Source organism: Salvelinus alpinus, chromosome 19 (genome assembly GCF_045679555.1).
Source record: "Salvelinus alpinus chromosome 19, SLU_Salpinus.1, whole genome shotgun sequence".
Classification (NCBI taxonomy): domain Eukaryota; kingdom Metazoa; phylum Chordata; class Actinopteri; order Salmoniformes; family Salmonidae; genus Salvelinus; species Salvelinus alpinus.
The window spans coordinates 50,093,076-50,112,377 of NC_092104.1; the positions used below are offsets into that span (position 1 = coordinate 50,093,076).

General features: G+C 42.3%; 1 protein-coding gene across 5 annotated transcripts in view; it reads left to right on the plus strand.

Annotated features, from left to right (window-relative positions):
* LOC139545774 (rhotekin-like) overlaps nt 1–19,302 on the plus strand; it is a 144,836-nt gene that overhangs the window by 86,572 nt on the left and 38,962 nt on the right. The window contains exon 1 of one of the 5 annotated variants that reach the window (XM_071353934.1): nt 117–243. The exons of the other annotated variants lie outside the window; for them this stretch is intronic. Coding sequence (XP_071210035.1) covers nt 217–243 — 27 coding nt within the window. The 5' untranslated portion in view covers nt 117–216. Of the gene's footprint in view, nt 1–116; nt 244–19,302 lie in introns of those variants that run through there. 5 annotated transcript variants of the gene reach the window in all.

Here is a 19,302-nt window from a genome sequence, read left to right on the forward strand (position 1 = left end):
CGCTTTTTTGGGAACGGACCACAATAATACAAAAACATAAACTGTAGTAGCCTAGGCTACAACCTTTGTGAAGATGATTGGATATTCTGTCAATGGATTTATTATCTCTTGAGGAATCAAAGAGTTCTGGGTGTGCGGGCTGTTTGGGACGTTGCTTGTAACCTGGTATTGCATAAGTGTGTTGCTTGTTTGGAGAGTCTTCGTCTTTGAACTACCATGGCCAGCGTGAATAAGAATCTGCGGGTAAGTGTAGTGGCTTTATGTTAACCTAAGTAGTTAGGCAACCTAATAACCATATGGTTATAATTTCATAGGTGTTTCTAGAGGAAATGTTGCAATGCTTTGATTTAGAATACTTGATAGAGGCTCCACCATTGTCTGTCCTTCTGCCATCAAATCAATGACAACAGTCCCGTCATTACATAAATACAAGTGGCAAGTACAATTGTTGTAGCTCATTGTACAGCAGTGAAAGCCCATTTTAAGTCATTTTATGGAGAAACCCCATTGCGACTAGAACGTGCGTCTCTCATAAGGCACGGAGACTCATTCAGAACATGCACCACCATGCCCCATTGCCGATTGTTCTCGGGGGTGACATTAATAGCAGAGTAGATCATTTTCTATGAATGATATATACACACACACACACACACACACACACACACACACACACACAGAGAGTCTGGCTGTGGCACAGCTCTCATGTGGTTGGGTCACAGGGTATATGGGTTGTAATTGGGGTACTCTGGTGTTCAGTGAGACATTGTCTGACATTCTTTCAAGTGGAACAATGCAGCTACTGTGCTTTTTTTAAACTACATTTCAGTCATCAATGCATTTCCGGACTGTGGCGAGCTTCTCTAGACGCCTTGAGCTTCCGGAAAAGGCAAAGGCTTGTAGCTGTGGCAGAAATCTCTCACGATTTCTCATTGACCACACTGTCTGTGATACAAGGACACGCTCGTCTGTATTCTGGACCTGTCTAGTCATATCTCGATGTCAAGTTGTGGTGTTCGATGATCTGCTAGGTTGTCTGGGCTTCAGGCACATGCCAGCATCACTGGAGAGCTACAGCAGCATACAACTGTCTAGGGTTGCGGAAACCACATCTGATGCCTGATTAGCCAAATACCCTTTTACAGATCATTTTGGGATTGCGCCTTTACCTCATTGACAGACTCCTTCCTGCAGTGTGTGTGTGACTTGAGCACATTTCTTTGTGTGTACACTTGCGTGTGTGCGTGCGACATACTTGTGTGTGTGCCCTATACGGATGCCTTGTACTTTAATATGGAAAGGTCACTTGCGTTCTGATACACCGAGACTGCGACAGTGAGTCTGCTCTTTTCATCTCGTCATTCTAGCAATCTCTCTACATCTCCATTCCCTGTTCTTGAGAGAGGGAGGTGATCATCTCTCACAGAAAATAGCACTGTTCCCTGAGATGCATCCCAACCCTGACTCCCGTGGCGCATCTTCCTTAGTGCTTTCTGTCCTATCTTGTGGAAGTGGACAATCATTCTGGTTGGTTTTCCCTGGGCTGCAGAGTGCCATACAGGCAGTGTGATGGATGTGTGAGGACCTGCAGGGGGATAGATTGATGTGTATGTAGATAATGACTCCAGCAGCCAGTGGTATACTGTAGACAGACGGGTAATGCAGTGTCGGCATGCATCTCTGCTAGCAGAGATGAGTTGTGTTACACATATCTGTGTGTGTGTGTGTGTTATTTTTTTACCACAATCCACACGTTAGTTACGCTGCTTTCCTTTCTCCTGCCAGACCGTCATTAGATTGTGTGTGTTAATGAAGTTACTCCTGTGTTACTGTTGTTTTGAGTAGTGGTGAGAACACCACACACACACACACACACACACACACACACGCACTCTGGTGTAGACTGAATTAGGTCAGCACACACACGAACATCATACCAAAGTCGTCATTGGTGTCCCTGACCCAGCAAGCACACTGGGTCTATTAAGGTTCAGAGATATGATAGGAATCTGGAGAGGTTCAATCGTGCAGGCCTTCAGCGCTATGCCTCCCTGATATTAAACGCCTGGCCACACTGAAACAATACTAATATTATCACAGGCTGTTCTTCACACACACACACACACACACACACACACACACACACACACACACACACACACACACACACACACACACACAGCACTGACCATACATATATGCTCATACACTTTAAGAGGGAGACACACTTTTACACAGTACATAGGAGGTATTCAAGTAAGAGAGTGGGGGCTGTGTGTGTGTGCGCGCACATGGGTGATTCTGAAGGAGAGAGACCCAGAGGGACCCTACAAGCCAGCCTCGCCGCCTGCTCCAATGCGGAGAATGTGAATCAGCCATGGCACACACATTCTGTGAGGCATCCGAGCAAGCGGTCATCTACTGTTACAACAGGCGGCAGTAGGACATTACCTCATTTTTGCCTGCATAGGTCTTTTATACCTCCAGTGCGCATGCCGGTCACAAGTGGTTGTGGTGGTTTGCAGATGTGGGTGGGTATCTATTTTAATAAGTCCATTGAGAATAGACACCATCAAAAATAAATCCATTACTAATTAGTTTAGGCAGGTCCTGAGAAACATAAGACTAATAAAATGTATTTTCAAAATAATAGACTAGCATATTTAGAGTTTAATTAGGCTTAGGTTACTGGTCTGTGCAGCCATGTCTGCGCCATCCATTAAATCAATAGTTAATTTTGTTCATTTAACAGACAAGACACACCTACCCGATCACAGTCAACACACAGCCTATATTTTATAGTAAGAATATAACGGAATATAACAGAATAAAATACAAATAAATATATTTACAGCACCAGTCAAAGTTTGGACACACCTACTCATTAAAGGGTTTTTCTTTACTTTTAGTATTTTCTATATAGAAGAATAATAGTGAAGACATCAACTATGAAATAACACATGGAATCATGTAGTAACCAAAAAAGTGTTAAACAAATTAAAATATGTTTTATATTTGAGATTCTTGAAAGTATCCACCTTTGCCTTAATTGCAGCTTTCACACTCTTGGCATTCTCTCAACCAGCTTCACCTGGAATGCTTTCCCTACAGTCCTGAAGGAGTTCCCACATATGCTGAGCACTTGTTGGCTGCTGTTCCTTCATTCTGCGGTCCAACTCATCCCAAACCATCTCAATTGAGTTTAGGTCGGGTTATTGTGGAGGCCAGGTCATCTGATGCAGCACTCCATCAATCATCTTCTTGGTCAAATAGCCCTTATACAGCCTGGCGGTGTGTTGGGTCATTGTCGTCTTGAAAACAAATGATAGTCCCACTTAGCGCAAACCAGATGGGATGGCGTATCGCTGCAGAATGCTGTGGTAGTCATGCTGGTTAACTTCTTGAGAATACAGGGGGTGCTATTTTCCCATTAGCATAATTTGCTCTACAGATTAAACTGCCTCTTATTCAATTATTGCTCTTACTATATGCATATAATTAATACCATTGGATAGAAAACAACCTCTAGTTTCTAAAACCGTTTCAATTTTGTCTCTGAGTGATACACAAGTCATTTGACAGCACTTTCCCTGACCAAGAAGTAGAATGCAAGAAGTCTATGCTCGCTTCAACGCTCTGCCTATATATGGTCATGACCCCTATGACCAGAAACACACTTCATTCGCCTTCCTCTGGGTGTCAAGAGGACGTCAGAGGAGAAATTCTTTGTTTATCTGGTACTGACGTGAAATAAGACCTATTTCTTTGGCGTGACCGACAACTTCCGGTTTTCTGATTCGCACGAGTTGGAGCTGCGATTGTGTACTGTTTTGCTGGCATTATGGATGAAAACTATCTCCGTGTCGAATTTTGTTTGATACATGTGACCATATCATCGTAATGTATGTTTTTTCAATATAGTTTAATCAGATTATTTGAATTTTTTCGGGAGTTTTGTGGTGTTCCGTTGTCTGATTTTATTTACGTTTGAGAGATCCGTGCCACTCGACCAGTACCTGTGCTAAATGGAGTGGGAAAGGAACAATTCTGAACGGAACCAACGACTCATCTTGACAAAGGACACTTTGATCAACATTCTGATGAAAGATCAGCCATAGTAAGACCCAATTTACGATGTTATATCATATCTGTTGTGCATGTGAACTGGCCGTGGGCGCCTAGCCGAATCTGCCTGGTATAGCTATGCTAATTTAGCGCTACATTTTGTTTTCGTTATAAAACATTTAATAAATCTGAAATATTGTTTGGATTCACCAGATGTTGGGCTTTCAATATCTGTACGCTGTGTATTTTTCTGAAATGTTTTAAGATGAGTAATTCGTTATATGACGTTGGTCTCTGTAATTGTTCTGGCTGGGTCAGCACTATTTCAGATTGCAGCTGCAATGTAGAACTGTGATTTATACCTGAAAAATGCACATTTTTCCAAAAAAAAACTATGCTATACCATAAATATGTTATCAGACTGTCATCTTATGAAGTTGTTTCTTGGTTAGTGGCTATATATATTTTTATTTAGTCGAATTAGTGATAGCTACTGACGCAGGAAAAAACTATTGGGAGTAAAAAAATCGTGTCCTTTGCTAACGTGGTTAGCTAATAGATTTACATATTGTGTCTTCCCTGTAAAACATTTAAAAAATCTGAAATGGTGGCTTTATTCACAAGACCTGTATCTTTCATCTGGTGTCTTGGACTTGTGATTTAATGATATTTAGATGCTACAAGTTACTTGTGACGCTATGCTAGCTATGCTACTCAGTGGGGGGTGCTACCGGATCAGGGTTGGTGACTCGTGAGAAGTTAAGAATGCCTTGAATTCTAAATAAATCACTGACGGGGTCACCAGCAAAGCACTCCACACCATCACACCTCCTTTTCCATGCTTCACGGTGGGAAACAAACATGCGGAGATCATCAGTTCACCTACTCTGCATCACACAGAGACACTGTGGTTGGAACCAAAAATCTCCAATTTGGACTAAAGGACAGATTTCAACCGGTCTAATGTCCATTGCTCGTGTTTCTAGGCCCAATCAAGTCTCTTCTTATTATTATTGGTGTCCTTTAGTAGTGGATTCTTTGCAGCAATTTGATCATGAAGGCCTGATTTATGCAGTCTCCTCTGAACAGTTGATGTTGAGATGTCTGTTACTTGAATTTTGTGAAGCATTTATTTGGGCTGCAATTTCTGAGGCTGGTAACTCTAATGAACTTATCCTCTGCAGCACAGGTAACTCTGGATCTTCCTTTCCTGTGATGGTCCTCATGAGAGCCAGTTTCATCATAGCGCTTGATGGTTTTTGCAACTGCACTTGAAGAAACTTCATGCCTTAAAGTAATGAAGGACTGTCATTTCTCTTTGCTTATTTGAGCTGTTCTTACCATAATATGGACTTGGTCTTTTACCAAATAGGGCTATCTTCTATATACCACCCCTACCTTGTCACAACACAACTGATTGGCTCAAACGCATTAAGGAGGAAAGAAAATCAACAAATTAACTTAACAAGGCACACCTGTTAATTGACATGCATTCTAGGTGACTACCTCCATGAAGTTGGTTGAGAGAATGCAAAGAGTGTGCAAAGCTGTCGTCAAGGCAAAGAGTGGCTACTTTGAACAATCTCAAAGATATTTTGATTTGTTTAACACTTTTTTTTGGTTACTACATGATTTGATATGTGTTATTTCATAGTTTTGATGTCTTCACTATTATTCTACAATGTAGAAAATAGTCAACATAAAGAAAAACCCTTGAATGAGTAGCTGTGTCCAAACTTTTGACTGGTACTGTATAATGGATTTATTGTGATGGTGTATATTACATTTATTTATTTGATATTAAATTTAGATGTTCGAACGGCGCACATCAGCAGCTTGTATGCGGTTTGTATGCATTGAGACCTAGAGATGCTAAATGTGTTTGTTAATTAACTGTGGATTACCATGAGACCGGCAGTCTTTTGCATGACAATAACCGGCTGAGAAAATGTCATGACCACCACAGCCCTAGGCAGAACTTTACCGAAATTATTACTCGGGCATTTGGCAGCAATAAAAGTTTAGACTTTGATACCAGCAATACCTTTCAGATATAAAAAGTTGTGCAAAAGTTGGATGTATGGTTAAGTTGGCGGAAAAGGGGATAAGAGATTCGCATCACCCAATTTATTTTCTCTCTCTATCTTCACACGCACACACGCAAACAAAAAGAGACGCAGACACTGACAGACCGACAAATGTGTTTGTATGCATGCCTTCAAGTTTGCATGTGTATTTTCTGCAAGGATGTGTAATTGTGTAATTGAGAGAGGAGTAGGAAAAAGAGGACAAAAGAGGAGACTGATTGGTTTGCAAGTGCACACACACACACACACACTTAAGAGTGTGGGCCATTAGTAACTCGAGAAGTTCCTGAGTGCCCTGAAGTGGCACGGAGCTCATTTTGCAACTATATACTTTGGCAATATTTGACCTAAAACACTGATGTGAATGTTGACCTTTTATTAGTGATGGATACAGTTATATCTTACATATTTTCTTTTTTTGTTACTGGAAGTAGTGTTAACTTGCGCTAGTCTGCTGTACATGCCCCAACACTCCAGTATTTTTCATCCTAGAGTTTGTTCTGCATCTTGTTTTTAAAGGTGCGCTATGCAGAAATCACTCAGCCATTTACTGGTTGCTTAAATTCTAATAGTTTGCTTAGTTTGTGACATAACAATCAAGTATAATGTAGAGAATCATTGTACCATCTAAACTGCTGTGAAATATTTTCCCCGTAACATAACCAAAAATGTTGTATTTTCAGCTGTTTTGATGCTGGTGTAAAAAAAAAAAAGTAAAAGACGCAAAAACTAAACTTAATAACGGAAAGCATAGAAATAGTGCACATAGAACAGATCAGAAGTTTTGAGATTATGCTGCGGGACTTAGAGGTCATTTGTGGTTTAGTACGGTACCCTGTGTCACCACTTCATTGCTCCAGACCACCACAAGGGGGAGTTAGAGCACTGATTATGCTTTTGGGTCCAAAGGCGGAGAGCCATATCGATTGCAAAATAGTTGTGAAGAGATTTTCGATGGCACGTGGTTTATGTATTGACACGCAATTTTCCGTTCCTCCTGAACAATAGTGTATTGTTCTATTCCTCTGTCCTGCACGCACACCCCCAAAAAATACACTTTATTTTTTTGTTTCTACTTGATCAGAACAAGCTGTAACAGGACTGTAGCATGTTACTTATTAAAACTGTTGTTACACTAAGGTTTTTATTCTAAGAGAAACTAAAATGACTGGGACCTGGATGCCATGTACAGTATTATAAATATTACCACTGTTTCCTGCGTGTGTCACTTAACTTTCATAATGCATCCTTACTTACAAAGCTATTATTATTCTCACAGCGCACATCTGTAAATCCCAAACTCTAAAAGTAATTGGAAAGGTAGATGCTGTGTTTTTATTTACAGTAGTGATGGACAGCTGAAGGCATTTTGAAAACAGGTTTTCTTCATAGCCTGTAGGTGTGAAAATCCCCCAATTTGCAATGTATTCGATGCTTAAGTACTCTAAAGTGTTACAGTGCCTTGCAAAAGTATTCATCCTCCTTGGTATTTTTTCCTATTTTGTTGCATTACAACCTGCAATTTAAATTTATTTTTATTTGGATTTCATGTAATGGACATACACACAATAGGCCAAACTGGTGAAGTGAAATTAAAAAAATAACTTATTTAAAAAAATAATTAAAAAAATGGAAAAGTGGTGCGTGCATATGTATTCACCCCCATTGCTATGAAGCCGCTAAATAAGATCTGGTGCAACCAATTACCGTCACATAATTAGTTAGATTGCACACAGGTGGACTTTATTTAAGTGTCACATGATCTCAGTATATATACACCAGTTCTGAAAGGCCCCAGAGTCTGCAACACCACTAAGCAAGGGGCACCATGAATATCAAGGATCTCTCTTATAAAACAATATCCAAAACTTTGAACATCCAGCGGCGCACCATTAAATCTATTATTAAAAAATGGAAAGAATATGGCACCACAACAAATCTGCCAAGAGAGGGCCTTCCACCAAAACTCACGGACCAGGCAAGGAGGGCATTAATCAGAGAGGCAACAAAGAGACCAAAGATAACCCTGAAGGAGCTGCAAAGCTCCACAGCGGAGATTGGAGTATCTGTCCATAGGACCACTATAAGCCGTATACTACACAGAGCTGGGCTTTACGGAAGAGTGGCCAGAAAAAAGCCATTGCTTCAAGAAAGAAATTAGCAAACATGTTTGGTGTTCGCCAAAAGGCATGTGGGAGACTCCCTAAAGATATGGAAGAAGGTACTCTGGTCAGATGAGACTAAAATTGAGCTTTTTGGCTATCAAGGAAAGTGCTATGTCTGGTGCAAACCCAACACCTCTCATCACCCCAAGAACACCATCCCCGCAGTGAAGCATGGTGGTGGCAGCATCATGCTGTGGGGATGTCTTTCATCGGCAGGGACTGGGAAACTGGTCAGAATTGAAGAAATGATGGATGGATGAAACCTGTTTCAGTCATCCAGAGATTTGAGACTGGGACGGAGGTTCACCTTCCAGCAGGACAATGACCCTAAGCATACTGCTAAAGCAACACTCGAGTGGTTTAAGGGGAAACATTTATATGTCTTGGAATGGCCTAGTCAAAGCCCAGACCTCAGTCCAATTGAGAATCTGTGGTATGACTAAAAGATTGCTGTACACCAGCGGAACCCATCCAACTTGAAAGAGCTGGAGCAGTTTTGCCTTGAAGAATGGGCAAAAATCCCAGTGGCTAGATGTGCCAAGCTTATAGAGACACCCCAAGATACTGGCAGCTGTAATTGCTGCAAAAGATCGCTCTACAAAGTATTGATTTGAGGGGGGGTGAATAGTTATGCACGCTCAAGCTTTCTGTTTATTTTGTCTAGACCACCTTTACTTCACACACAGAGATGCGTACAAAGCTCTCCCTCGCCCTCCATTTGGCAAATCTGACCATAATTCAATCCTCCTGATACCTGCTTACAAGCAAAAATTAAAGCAGGAAGCACCAGTGAATCGGTCAATAAAACAGAGGTCAGATGAAGCAGATGCTAAGCTACAGGACTGTTCCGGGATTCTTCCTATGGCATTGGGGAGTACACCACATCAGTCATTGGCTTGATCAATAAGTGGATCGATGACGTCATCCACACAGAGACCGTACGTACATACCCCAAGCAGAAGCCATGGATTACAGGCAACATCGACACTGAGCTAAAGGCTGGAGCTGCCACTTTCAAGGAGCAGGACTCTAACCGGGAAGCTTATAAGAAATCCCGCTTTGCCCTCCAATGAACCATCAAACAGGCAAAGCATCAATACAGTACAGATCAAATCATATTACACGGGCTCCGATGCTCGTGGGATGTGACAGGGCTTGCAAACCATTAGACTACAAAGGGAAGCACAGCCGAGCGCTGCACAGTGACATGAGCCTACCAGACGAGCTAAACTACTTCTAAGCTCGCTTCGAGGCAAAGAACACTGAGACATGCATGAGAGCACCAACTGTTCCGGACAACTGTGTGATCACGCTCTCCGCAGCCGATGTGAGTTAGACCTTTAAACGGTCAAGATTCACAAGGCCGCAAGGCCAGACCAATTACCAGGATGTGTACTGCGAGCATGCACTGACCAACTGGCAAGTGTCTTCACTGACCTTTTCAACCTCTCCCTGTCTGAGTCTGTAATACCAACATGTTTTAAGCAGACCACCATAGGCCCTGTGTCCAAGAACACTGTGATAACCTTCCTAAATCACTACCGACCCATAGCACTCACGTCTGTGGCCATGAATTGCTTTGAAAGGCTGGTCATGGCTCACATCAACACCATTATCCCAGAAACCCTAGACCCACTCCAATTTGCATACTGCCCTAACAGATCCACAGATGATGCAATCGCTATTTCACTCCACACTGCCCTTTCCCACCTGGACAAAAGGAACACCTCATTGACTACAGCTAGGCGTTCAACACCATAGCTTATTGATGAGCTTTTAGGGAACTAAGGACCCTGGGACTAAACACCTCCCTCTGCAACTGGATCCTGGACTTGACGGGCTGCCTGATGGGCTGCCCCCAGGCGGTAAGGGTAGGTAACAACACATCTGCCATGCTGATCCTCAACACGGGCCCCTCAGGGGTGCGTGCTCAGTCCCCTCCTGTACTCCCTGTTCATTCATGACTGCACGACCAGGCATGACTCCAACACCATCATTAAGTTTGCCGATGACACAACAGTGGTAGGCCTGATCACCGTCAACGACGAGACAGCCTATAGGGAGGAGGTCAGAGACCTGGCCGTGTGGTGCCAGGACAACAACCTCTCCCTCAACGTGATCAAGACTAAGGAGATGATTGTGGAATACAGGAAAAGGAGGACCGAGCACGCCCCCATGCTCCACTACAGTCCTGTCGATGAGAATGTTGAGAGCTTCAAGTTCCTTGGTGTTCACATCACCAACACACTAACATGGTCCAAGCACACCAAGACAGTTGTGGAGGGCACAACATAACCTATTCCCCCACAGCCCACTGAAAATATTTGGCATGGGTCCTCAGATCCTCAAAAGGTTCTACAGCTGCACCAGTATCCTGAGTATCCTGACTTGTTGCCTCAATGCCTGGTATGGCAACTGCTCGGCCTCTGACCGCAAGGCACTACAGAGAGTAGTGCGTATGGCCCAGTACATCACTGGGCCAAGCTTCCTGCCATCCAGGACCTCTATACCAGGCGGTGTTAGAGGAAGGCCCTAAAAATTGTCAGACGCCAGCCACCCTAGTCATAGAATGCAAGCTGTACCGGAGTGCCAAGTCTAGGTCCAAGAGGCTTCGAAACAGCTTCTACACCCAAGCCATAAGACTCCTGAACATCTAATCAAATGGCTACCCAGACTATTTGCATTGCCCCCCCCCCCCCCCCCTTTTACACCGCTGTTATTATCTATGCATAGTCACTTTAATAATTCTACCTACATGTACATATTACCTCAATTACCTTGACTAACCGATACCCCCGCACATTGACTCTGCACTGGTACCCCCTGTATAATGTCTCGCTTATTTTACTGCTGCTCTTTAACTACTTGTTACTTTTATTTCTTTATCTTATTCATGTTTTTTAAACTGCATTGTTGATTAGGGGCTTGTAAGTAAGCATTTCACTAAGGTCTACACCTGTTGTATTCGGCGCATGTGACTAATAAAATTCGATTTGATTTGACATGCAACTCTTCATCGTCCAGCTGCTGTAGGTGTGAAAATCCCCCAATTTGGCCCTAACAGTTCATCAACGTCTTTATGCTTTCATTAATAAAATAACGAGAAAAAAGACATTTGAAAATGCAGATGTTTATTTAAACTACATTTTAGTTGCACTTCCCCCCCAGCTCCACGACCACGGGTAAAACCTTGCGGAGATGATAATTTGTATTTGTTGCATTGTTGTATCGTTTCTCAAGCCAAAACGTCTTGATGGCCTTCACCAGTTCATCTTTGCTTGTACCGTAGACTTGGCAGAGTTACGGGTTAATGTTTTCAGTTGATGCCAAAGAAGTTCGATCGGGTTTAAATCAGGAGACCTATACATGTTGAGATGAAAAAAATATTTTTCGATATACTGTAGGCCTACCGCAGGTGTTGTCTTTTTTAATTTGTTTATATTTATTTTACTACATAAAGGTCTTCTTACTCTGCTGGCGTCTTGACCCAGTTTATGCCCTCATTTGCAATGCAAACCCGGGCGGCAGTGTGTTTTGGTTCATTGTCTACATTTGGAGAAGAATAAAAGACATTTAGCCTAACAGCCAACATTAGGTACAATACTAGAAATATACATGTAAATAGGCCTGAACGTAACAAAATATTGCTATAATCCTACCTTGAAAGAAACGATGTAGTCCCAGAAACACCTCTCTGACAATAGGGTCCAGCATATCTCTTGATGATTTCTTCCTCAAAGAAATCTCGAGCGATGATACCTGAAAAAGGAGACAACATTGAATTATTGTTCAACACATAGCAGTCCGTGAGGTGTAGGCTACAATATTTTATGTAGCGTTTGCTTTGTAAATAGCTAAACTTACCATTTAAAAATAAAATATGGGCCTGGTACCTGGTGAGAAATTGCCCCCCACACATGGAGTTTAAGGGGATGCTTGGGACTCGGCTTGCTTGATCTTCTTCCTTTTTTTCTGTAGCAATTTTGAGCAAATTGCTCAAGGGCCATGGTTGATTCATCTATGAAGATGGCGTCGTTGAATGTCTCGCCAGCTTTGATCTGGGCCTGCAGGACGCAAAGTTCTTTGTTAGTCGGACGAATCATTGGGTCGAAACTACAGAACAGTACAAAACAAGAGATCACACTCATGGTTAATGCTCTGAAAAAAATGATATATAATGTCTTACTGAGCATTTCCATAAGTCCACGCAAGTTTCTTCAACTGTCTTCTGACTGTGATTAGAGCGATGTTGATGTGCTGTGATGCCAGCAGATTACAGATGGCCTTTGCCGAGTGCTCTTCATCCTTTAGTGAGTCGATCTCTTGAATAGTCTTGCTGGAAATGGAAGACAATGTAAAAATGTGCAGCGTACAGTAAATACCAGCAGTGAATTTATTTTAACATTATTTTTGGCATTATTAGGCCTACTTTACAGTATTGTAGTCTACTGTACCTGTTCATTTGCCCTGTCTTTTGCGTTCGGCGTAACACAGGCATCTGATGATAGTGTTTGCGAATAGCACTGCTCGTGACAAATAACCAAGTCTCCCAGTATTTTTGAAATGTCTCCAGTAGATTTTCCATTCCTCCTGAAAGCCCTAATCTGCTCACTTAAATGAATAGAGATCCTGGTCATGGTGCTACGTTGTTGTTACAGCATAATCAAAGTGAGGACAATCGGCGATCTGCTGTATACTTATGGCCTATTGTAACCTAAAAGTCACACCTTTCCAGTACTCCTCACGCCGCCCCAAACTCCACCCTTAACACAGTTACCATTAAAAAACTAGCTGTTTATCTCAATTAAAATGACATTGCAATCAAAGAGAACAGACGAAATGGACATCGTTTTCATCAAGCCAGCTTCTTTCTATGGTGTGCTACCCAATCGCTCACTTTCGGTTATTTAAAAACAAAATCATCTCCAAAACATCATAATTTTTTTTTTAAAACATAGAAAGTTGGTTGCAATTTCAGTTTAATCCACCAGAAAAGACAGAACAAGTAATACAACAAATATTGTGGTTAAACTCAAATATACTAATTGATCAAAAAAACAATCAATTGGAACCTTTTAACAAGTGGAAGGTGGAAAAAGTATTATTATTATTATTAACCTTGCATTATAATTATATAAAAGCCCCTTAGATATTCTTTGTTTTTATTTACAGTGGTGATGGACAGCTGGAGGCATTTGTTGTTTTTCACAAGCGTAGCAGGCTGTGAATTCTGCAAACAGGCTGGGCTGGGCTATTTGCAGGACAATATATATTGGTCGTGGCGCAGTGGTCTAAGGCACGTCATCTCATTGCAAGAGGCATCACTACAGTCCCTGGTTCGAATCCAGGCTGTATCACATCCGACTGTGATTGGGAGTCCCATAGAGCGGCTCACAATTGGCCCAGCGTCATCCTGGGTAGGCCGTCATTGTAAATAAGAATTTGTTCTTAACCTTTATTTAACTAGGCAAGTCAGTTAAATAAAAAAAATCTTTAAAAAATGCTGTAGTCTTCAAATCTGGTGGATAAGTTGTCCCTTAGCTGCTTGATGAAGTCTTCCATCACCTCTGTGACAATGCTGCGACCTGGTCCCTCTGCCTGTCGTTTCTTCAGTGTGCTGAAGTGCGGTAGCCTTCCCGATGACAAGTCCACAACTGTTTCCCTCTTCCTTGTAACTGCAGATTTAACCCGTTTAAGTGACAGAATATGTCCGTAAAACAAGCTGTGTGCAGCTTGCAGTTAACGATTCAATGTTTCTGCGTCGGGCCTCTATATGGGGCGGGAATACCACTGACAGTTCTGTGCTTAGATTCATAATTAGTCTGAGATTTGAATTATTTGCAAACAGCGATATTTTCATTGCAAATAAGACACACTGGCTTGGCATTGGGAAAAGATGGAGAGGTGAACGCATATCTCTCTGTACATTCTTCTCTGAAACTTCGATTTTCATTATCCACCTTGCTCCTTGATACTTAAGAGCGACATTTTATCTTGCTATCAAGCAAATTGTTCTGAACAAATGTTGATGTTAAAAAAGTAGTGTAGTCTACAGTAGGCTACGTAGACCTGTTTTTCCCCATCAATCAACGCACAGAGAAACAGACAAAAATAATAATTGAATAGAGACCTAGTGATTTTATGAGCGTAATCAGATAAAAATGATCTGATTGTCACTGAATTTACTATGTACTAATATGTGTTAAACATGTTAAATTTGTAGTGTAGGCAAATTTAATTGCGCTAATATTATATACTTATTATGTTCTGGTCCGCTGTCATCCAGTTGTTTTATAATATGATGTGAAGCAATACCCTACCCGGTCAACTATTTCAGCACCGTTTCGCGCTGCTCTAAGACGAGCATGGCGACTAGTCTTGGTAAATCAATGAGATTTTTATTTTCACTGAATCTCCATTTGGGTATTGGTTAGACTACAATTAGGTGTGGAAATGGTCACATTGTACAGAGCCATATTTTCTTAGCGGTTTCGTTTTTTCATTTTTCTTGAAATCGAAACACCGTAATATTAATCAAATTAAGATACATTTAAAATCAATCCCATATACTATGTTCTTACAAAAAAAGGTTTTAAATTCTCTAGTATAGCCAATGTTACAAGAAGTCAAATGCTTCTCAAAGATGCCCTCTGGTAGTCAAACTTGCACTAACTAGCATTAATGGCAACAATGGCTGACAATTAAATAACGTGCCATAGAATTCTGCGGTAGCCCGCAAGTTGTGCAGCAGTATGACGGAACTTTTACAGGAAGAACTACTGTATCTATAACATTTCTTTGTGAAATTGGTTGGGTTTTCAGCACTTATTTCCCTGCGTGATCAAAACACGTTTTCCGGTGCTCGCACGTGTCTCTCTACAGCAGACATATAGTGAGCAATATTAAATCGCATTAAAATCGCAGTAAGTATTGTGATGTCCCTGGCAATTCCCAGCCCTATCTATTATCTTAATGGGCATTCACTAAAATAAATCACTTAAATTCTGAAAGAGAAGAATGGGGAGATGAGGAAGAGGGTGCAGTGATGGTAAAGATGATGGCAAAGGAGATGAAGAGATGTACAAGACTGTGCTGAACTCTTGTCCTAGATGTAAAATCTACTCTGGACTTCAGTATCCTTACTCTCTCCCTCTATTTTTCATTCTCTCCATCAGCACCCCTCCCATGCCTCTTCCATACCGTCAGTGTTTTTACCCAGCAGGCTGAGGGTGTGCCTGTGACGCTGTAAAATCAGAGGTAGATCTCTGGGCTCACTTGGTCCTGCTGCTGCTGGCTCATAGATATGATGATGAACCCTAACCCTAAGGGCCAGTTAGGCCGGCTCATCTGATTAGACCTGATTTCCTCATCCAGATTCCAACACAGAGAGAAGTGTTGTTCAAGAGGTTACAAAGAGCTGTCTTAACAGTTTCTCTCTTTTCTCCAACCAGCCGTTAGCTCTCAGGAAAGTCCAGCTAGTCAGCTAACGAGCCAGCGCTCTGAACATGTGTAGTAGTCATGCGCCGAATACAACAGGTGTAGACTTCACCGTGAAATGCTTACTTACGAGCCCTTTCCCAACTATGCAAAGTTAAAAAGTATGAGAATTTGCAAAAAATTGAAAATAGTAACACAATAGATAACAAGGCTAAATACAAGGAGTACCGCTACCAAATCAATGTGCAGGGGTACGATGTAGTTGAGGTAATATGTAGGGGTAAAAGTGACTAGGCAATCAAGATTAGATAATACACACAGTAACAGCAGCATACACTACATGACCAAAAGTATTGTCTAACATCTCATTCCAAAATCATGGACATTAGTATATGGAGTTGGTCCCCCCCTTTGCTGCTATAACAGCTTCCACTCTTCTGGGAAGGCTTTCCACTAGATGTTGGGACATTGCTGCTGTGACTTGCTTCCGACAACATCCGATGAAATTGCAAAGCGCCAAATTCAAATTAAATTACTATAAATATTTAACTTTCATAAAATCACAAGGGCAATACATCAAAATAAAGCTTATCTTGTTAATCCAGCCGCCGTGTTAGATTTCAAAAATACTTTACGGCGAAAGAATACCATGCGATTATCTGAGGACAGCACTCGGCACACAAAACATTACAAACAGTAACCAGCCAAGTAGAGGAGTAACAAAAGTCAAAAATAGCGATATAATTAATCACTTACCTTTTGATCTTCATATGGTTGCACTCACAAGACTCCCAGTTACCCAATAAATGTTTGTTTTGTTCGATTAAGCCCTCTTTGTATCCAAAAACCTCAATTTTGTTGGTGCGTTTTGCTCAGTAATCCATTGGAACAAAGCGTGGTCACAGCAGGCAGACAAAATCAAAGTACCATGAAAGTTCGTAGAAACATGTCAAACGATGTTTATAATCAATCCTCAGGTTGTTTTTGTCATAATTAATCGATCATATTTCAACCGGACAATAGCTTCGTCAATAGAAAAGGAAAAACAAGAAAGACTCATGTCTGGAATTTTCCACTGTCCTCTCATTGAAAGTGGCGTTTCTCCCTCATTTTTCAGAGTAAAATCCTGGAACAATGCCTAAAGACTGGCCACATGTAGTGGAAGCCATAGGGATCGTGAACTGGGTCAAAAAGTCTTTGTATGGTGGATAGGCTTTCAATGGAAAAACAGCCATTTCAAAATAATAGCATTTCCTGGATGGATTTTCCTCAGGTTTTCGCCTGTTCTGTTATACTAACAGACACTATTTAACACTTTAGAATGTTTTCTATCCAAATCTACCAATTATATGCATATCCTAGCTTCTGGGCCTGAGTAGCAGGCAGTTTACTTTGGACACGCTTTTCATCCAAAATGTCATTGTATGCTGTGGCATTCACATTTCCCTTCACTAGAACTAAGGGGCCTAGCCCGAACCATGAAAAACGGCGCCAGACCATTATTTATCCTCCACCAAACTTTGGCACTATGCATTCGGGTAGGTAGCGTTCTCCTGGGATCTGCCAAACCCAGATTCGTCTGTCAGATTAATCACTCCAGAGAACGCGTTTCCACTGCTCCAGAGTCCAATGGCCCCGAGCTTTACACCACACCAGCTGACGCTTGGGATTTCGCATGGTGATCTTAGGCTTGTGTGTAGCTGCGATGGAAACCCATTTCATGAAGCTCCAGACGAACAGTTCTTGTGCTGACGTTGCTTCCAGAGTCCGTTTGTAACTCAGTACTGAGGACCACTGATTTCTATGCGCTTCAGCGTTCGGCGGTCCTGTTCTGTGAACTTGTGTGGCCTACCACTTCGCGTCTAGGCCGCTGACACTAACACTGACCAATATTACACTGACACTGACCAATATTACACTGACACTGACCAATATTACACTGACACTGACCAATATTACACTGACACTGACCAATATTACACTGACACTGACCAATATTACACTGACACTGACCAATATTACACTGACCAATATGACACTGACCAATATGACACTGACTAATATGACACTGACTAATAGTACACTGACACTGACTAATAGTACACTGACACTGACTAATAGTACACTGACACTGACTAATAGTACACTGACACTGACCAATATTACACTGACACTGACTAATAGTACACTGACACTGACCAATATTACACTGACCAATATTACACTGACCAATATTACACTGACACTGACCAATATTACACTGACACTGACCAATCTGACACTGACAAACATTACGTCTAAGCCACTGTTGTTCCTCGACGTTTCCACTTCACAATAACAGCACTTACAGTTGACCAGGGCAGCTCTAGCAGGGCAGAAATTTGACGAACTGACTGGTTGGAAAGTTGGCAGGTCTTCAGTAAGGGCCATTCTACTGCCAATGTTTGTTTATGGAGATTGTGTACTCTGTGTGTGTGTGTGTGTGTGTATGTTGGAGTGTAAGTATGTGTGGGTAGAGTCCAGTGAGTGTGCATAGTCAGCGCAAGAGTTGGTGCAAAAAGGGTAAATACAAATAGTCCAGGTAGAGGGCCTCCCGAGTGGCGCAGCGTTCTAAGGCACTGTATCGCAGTGCTTGAGGCATTACTACAGACCCGGGTTCGATCTCAGGCTGTGTTACAGCCGACCGTGACCGGGAGACCCATGAGGCAGCACACAATTGGCCAAGCGACGTCCAGGTTAGGGGATGGTTTGGGATTTCATTGTCCCATCGCACTCTAGCGACTCCTTGTAGCGGGCTGTGTGCCTGCAAGCTGACTTCGGGCGCCTGTACGCTGACTTCGGGCAACAGTACAACAGGAGATTTGAAGCTTTCGACCCCCTCCACTACAGCCCTGTGGATGGGCGCGTGCTCGGCCTCCGTTTCCTGTAGTCCACGACCAGCTCCTTTGTCTTGCTGATGTTGAGGGAGAAGTTGTCGACCTGGAACCACACTGCCAGGTCACTGAACACATCCTTATAAGCTGTCTCATCGTCGTCGGTGATCAGCCCAGACAATCGTTGTGTCATCAGAAAACGCAATGATTGTGTTGGAGTTTGTGTGTGTGTGTGTGTGTGTGTAGCCATGCAGTCATGTGTGAACAGGGATTACAGAAAGAGACTGAGCACGCACCCCCAAAGGAGCCCCTGTGTTGAGCGTGCAGATTAGTTGTTGCCTACCCTCACCACCTGGGGGGCGGCCCATAAGTCCAGGATCCAGTTGGAGAGGGAGATGTTCTGTCCCAAGGTCCTGAGCTTTGTCATGAGCTTGGAGGGCACAATGGTGTTGAACGCTGAGCTGCAGTCAATGAACAGCATTGTCACATAGGTGTTCCTCTTATCCAGGTGGGAGAGGGCAGTGTGGAGTGCATTAGAGAGAGCATCAACTGTGGATCTGTTGGGCCGGCATGTGAATTGGAGTAGGTCGGGGGTGTCTGGGATGTATTGATTAGAGATCGACCGATTAATCGGAATGGCTGATTTCAAGTTTTCATAACAATCGGAAATCTGTA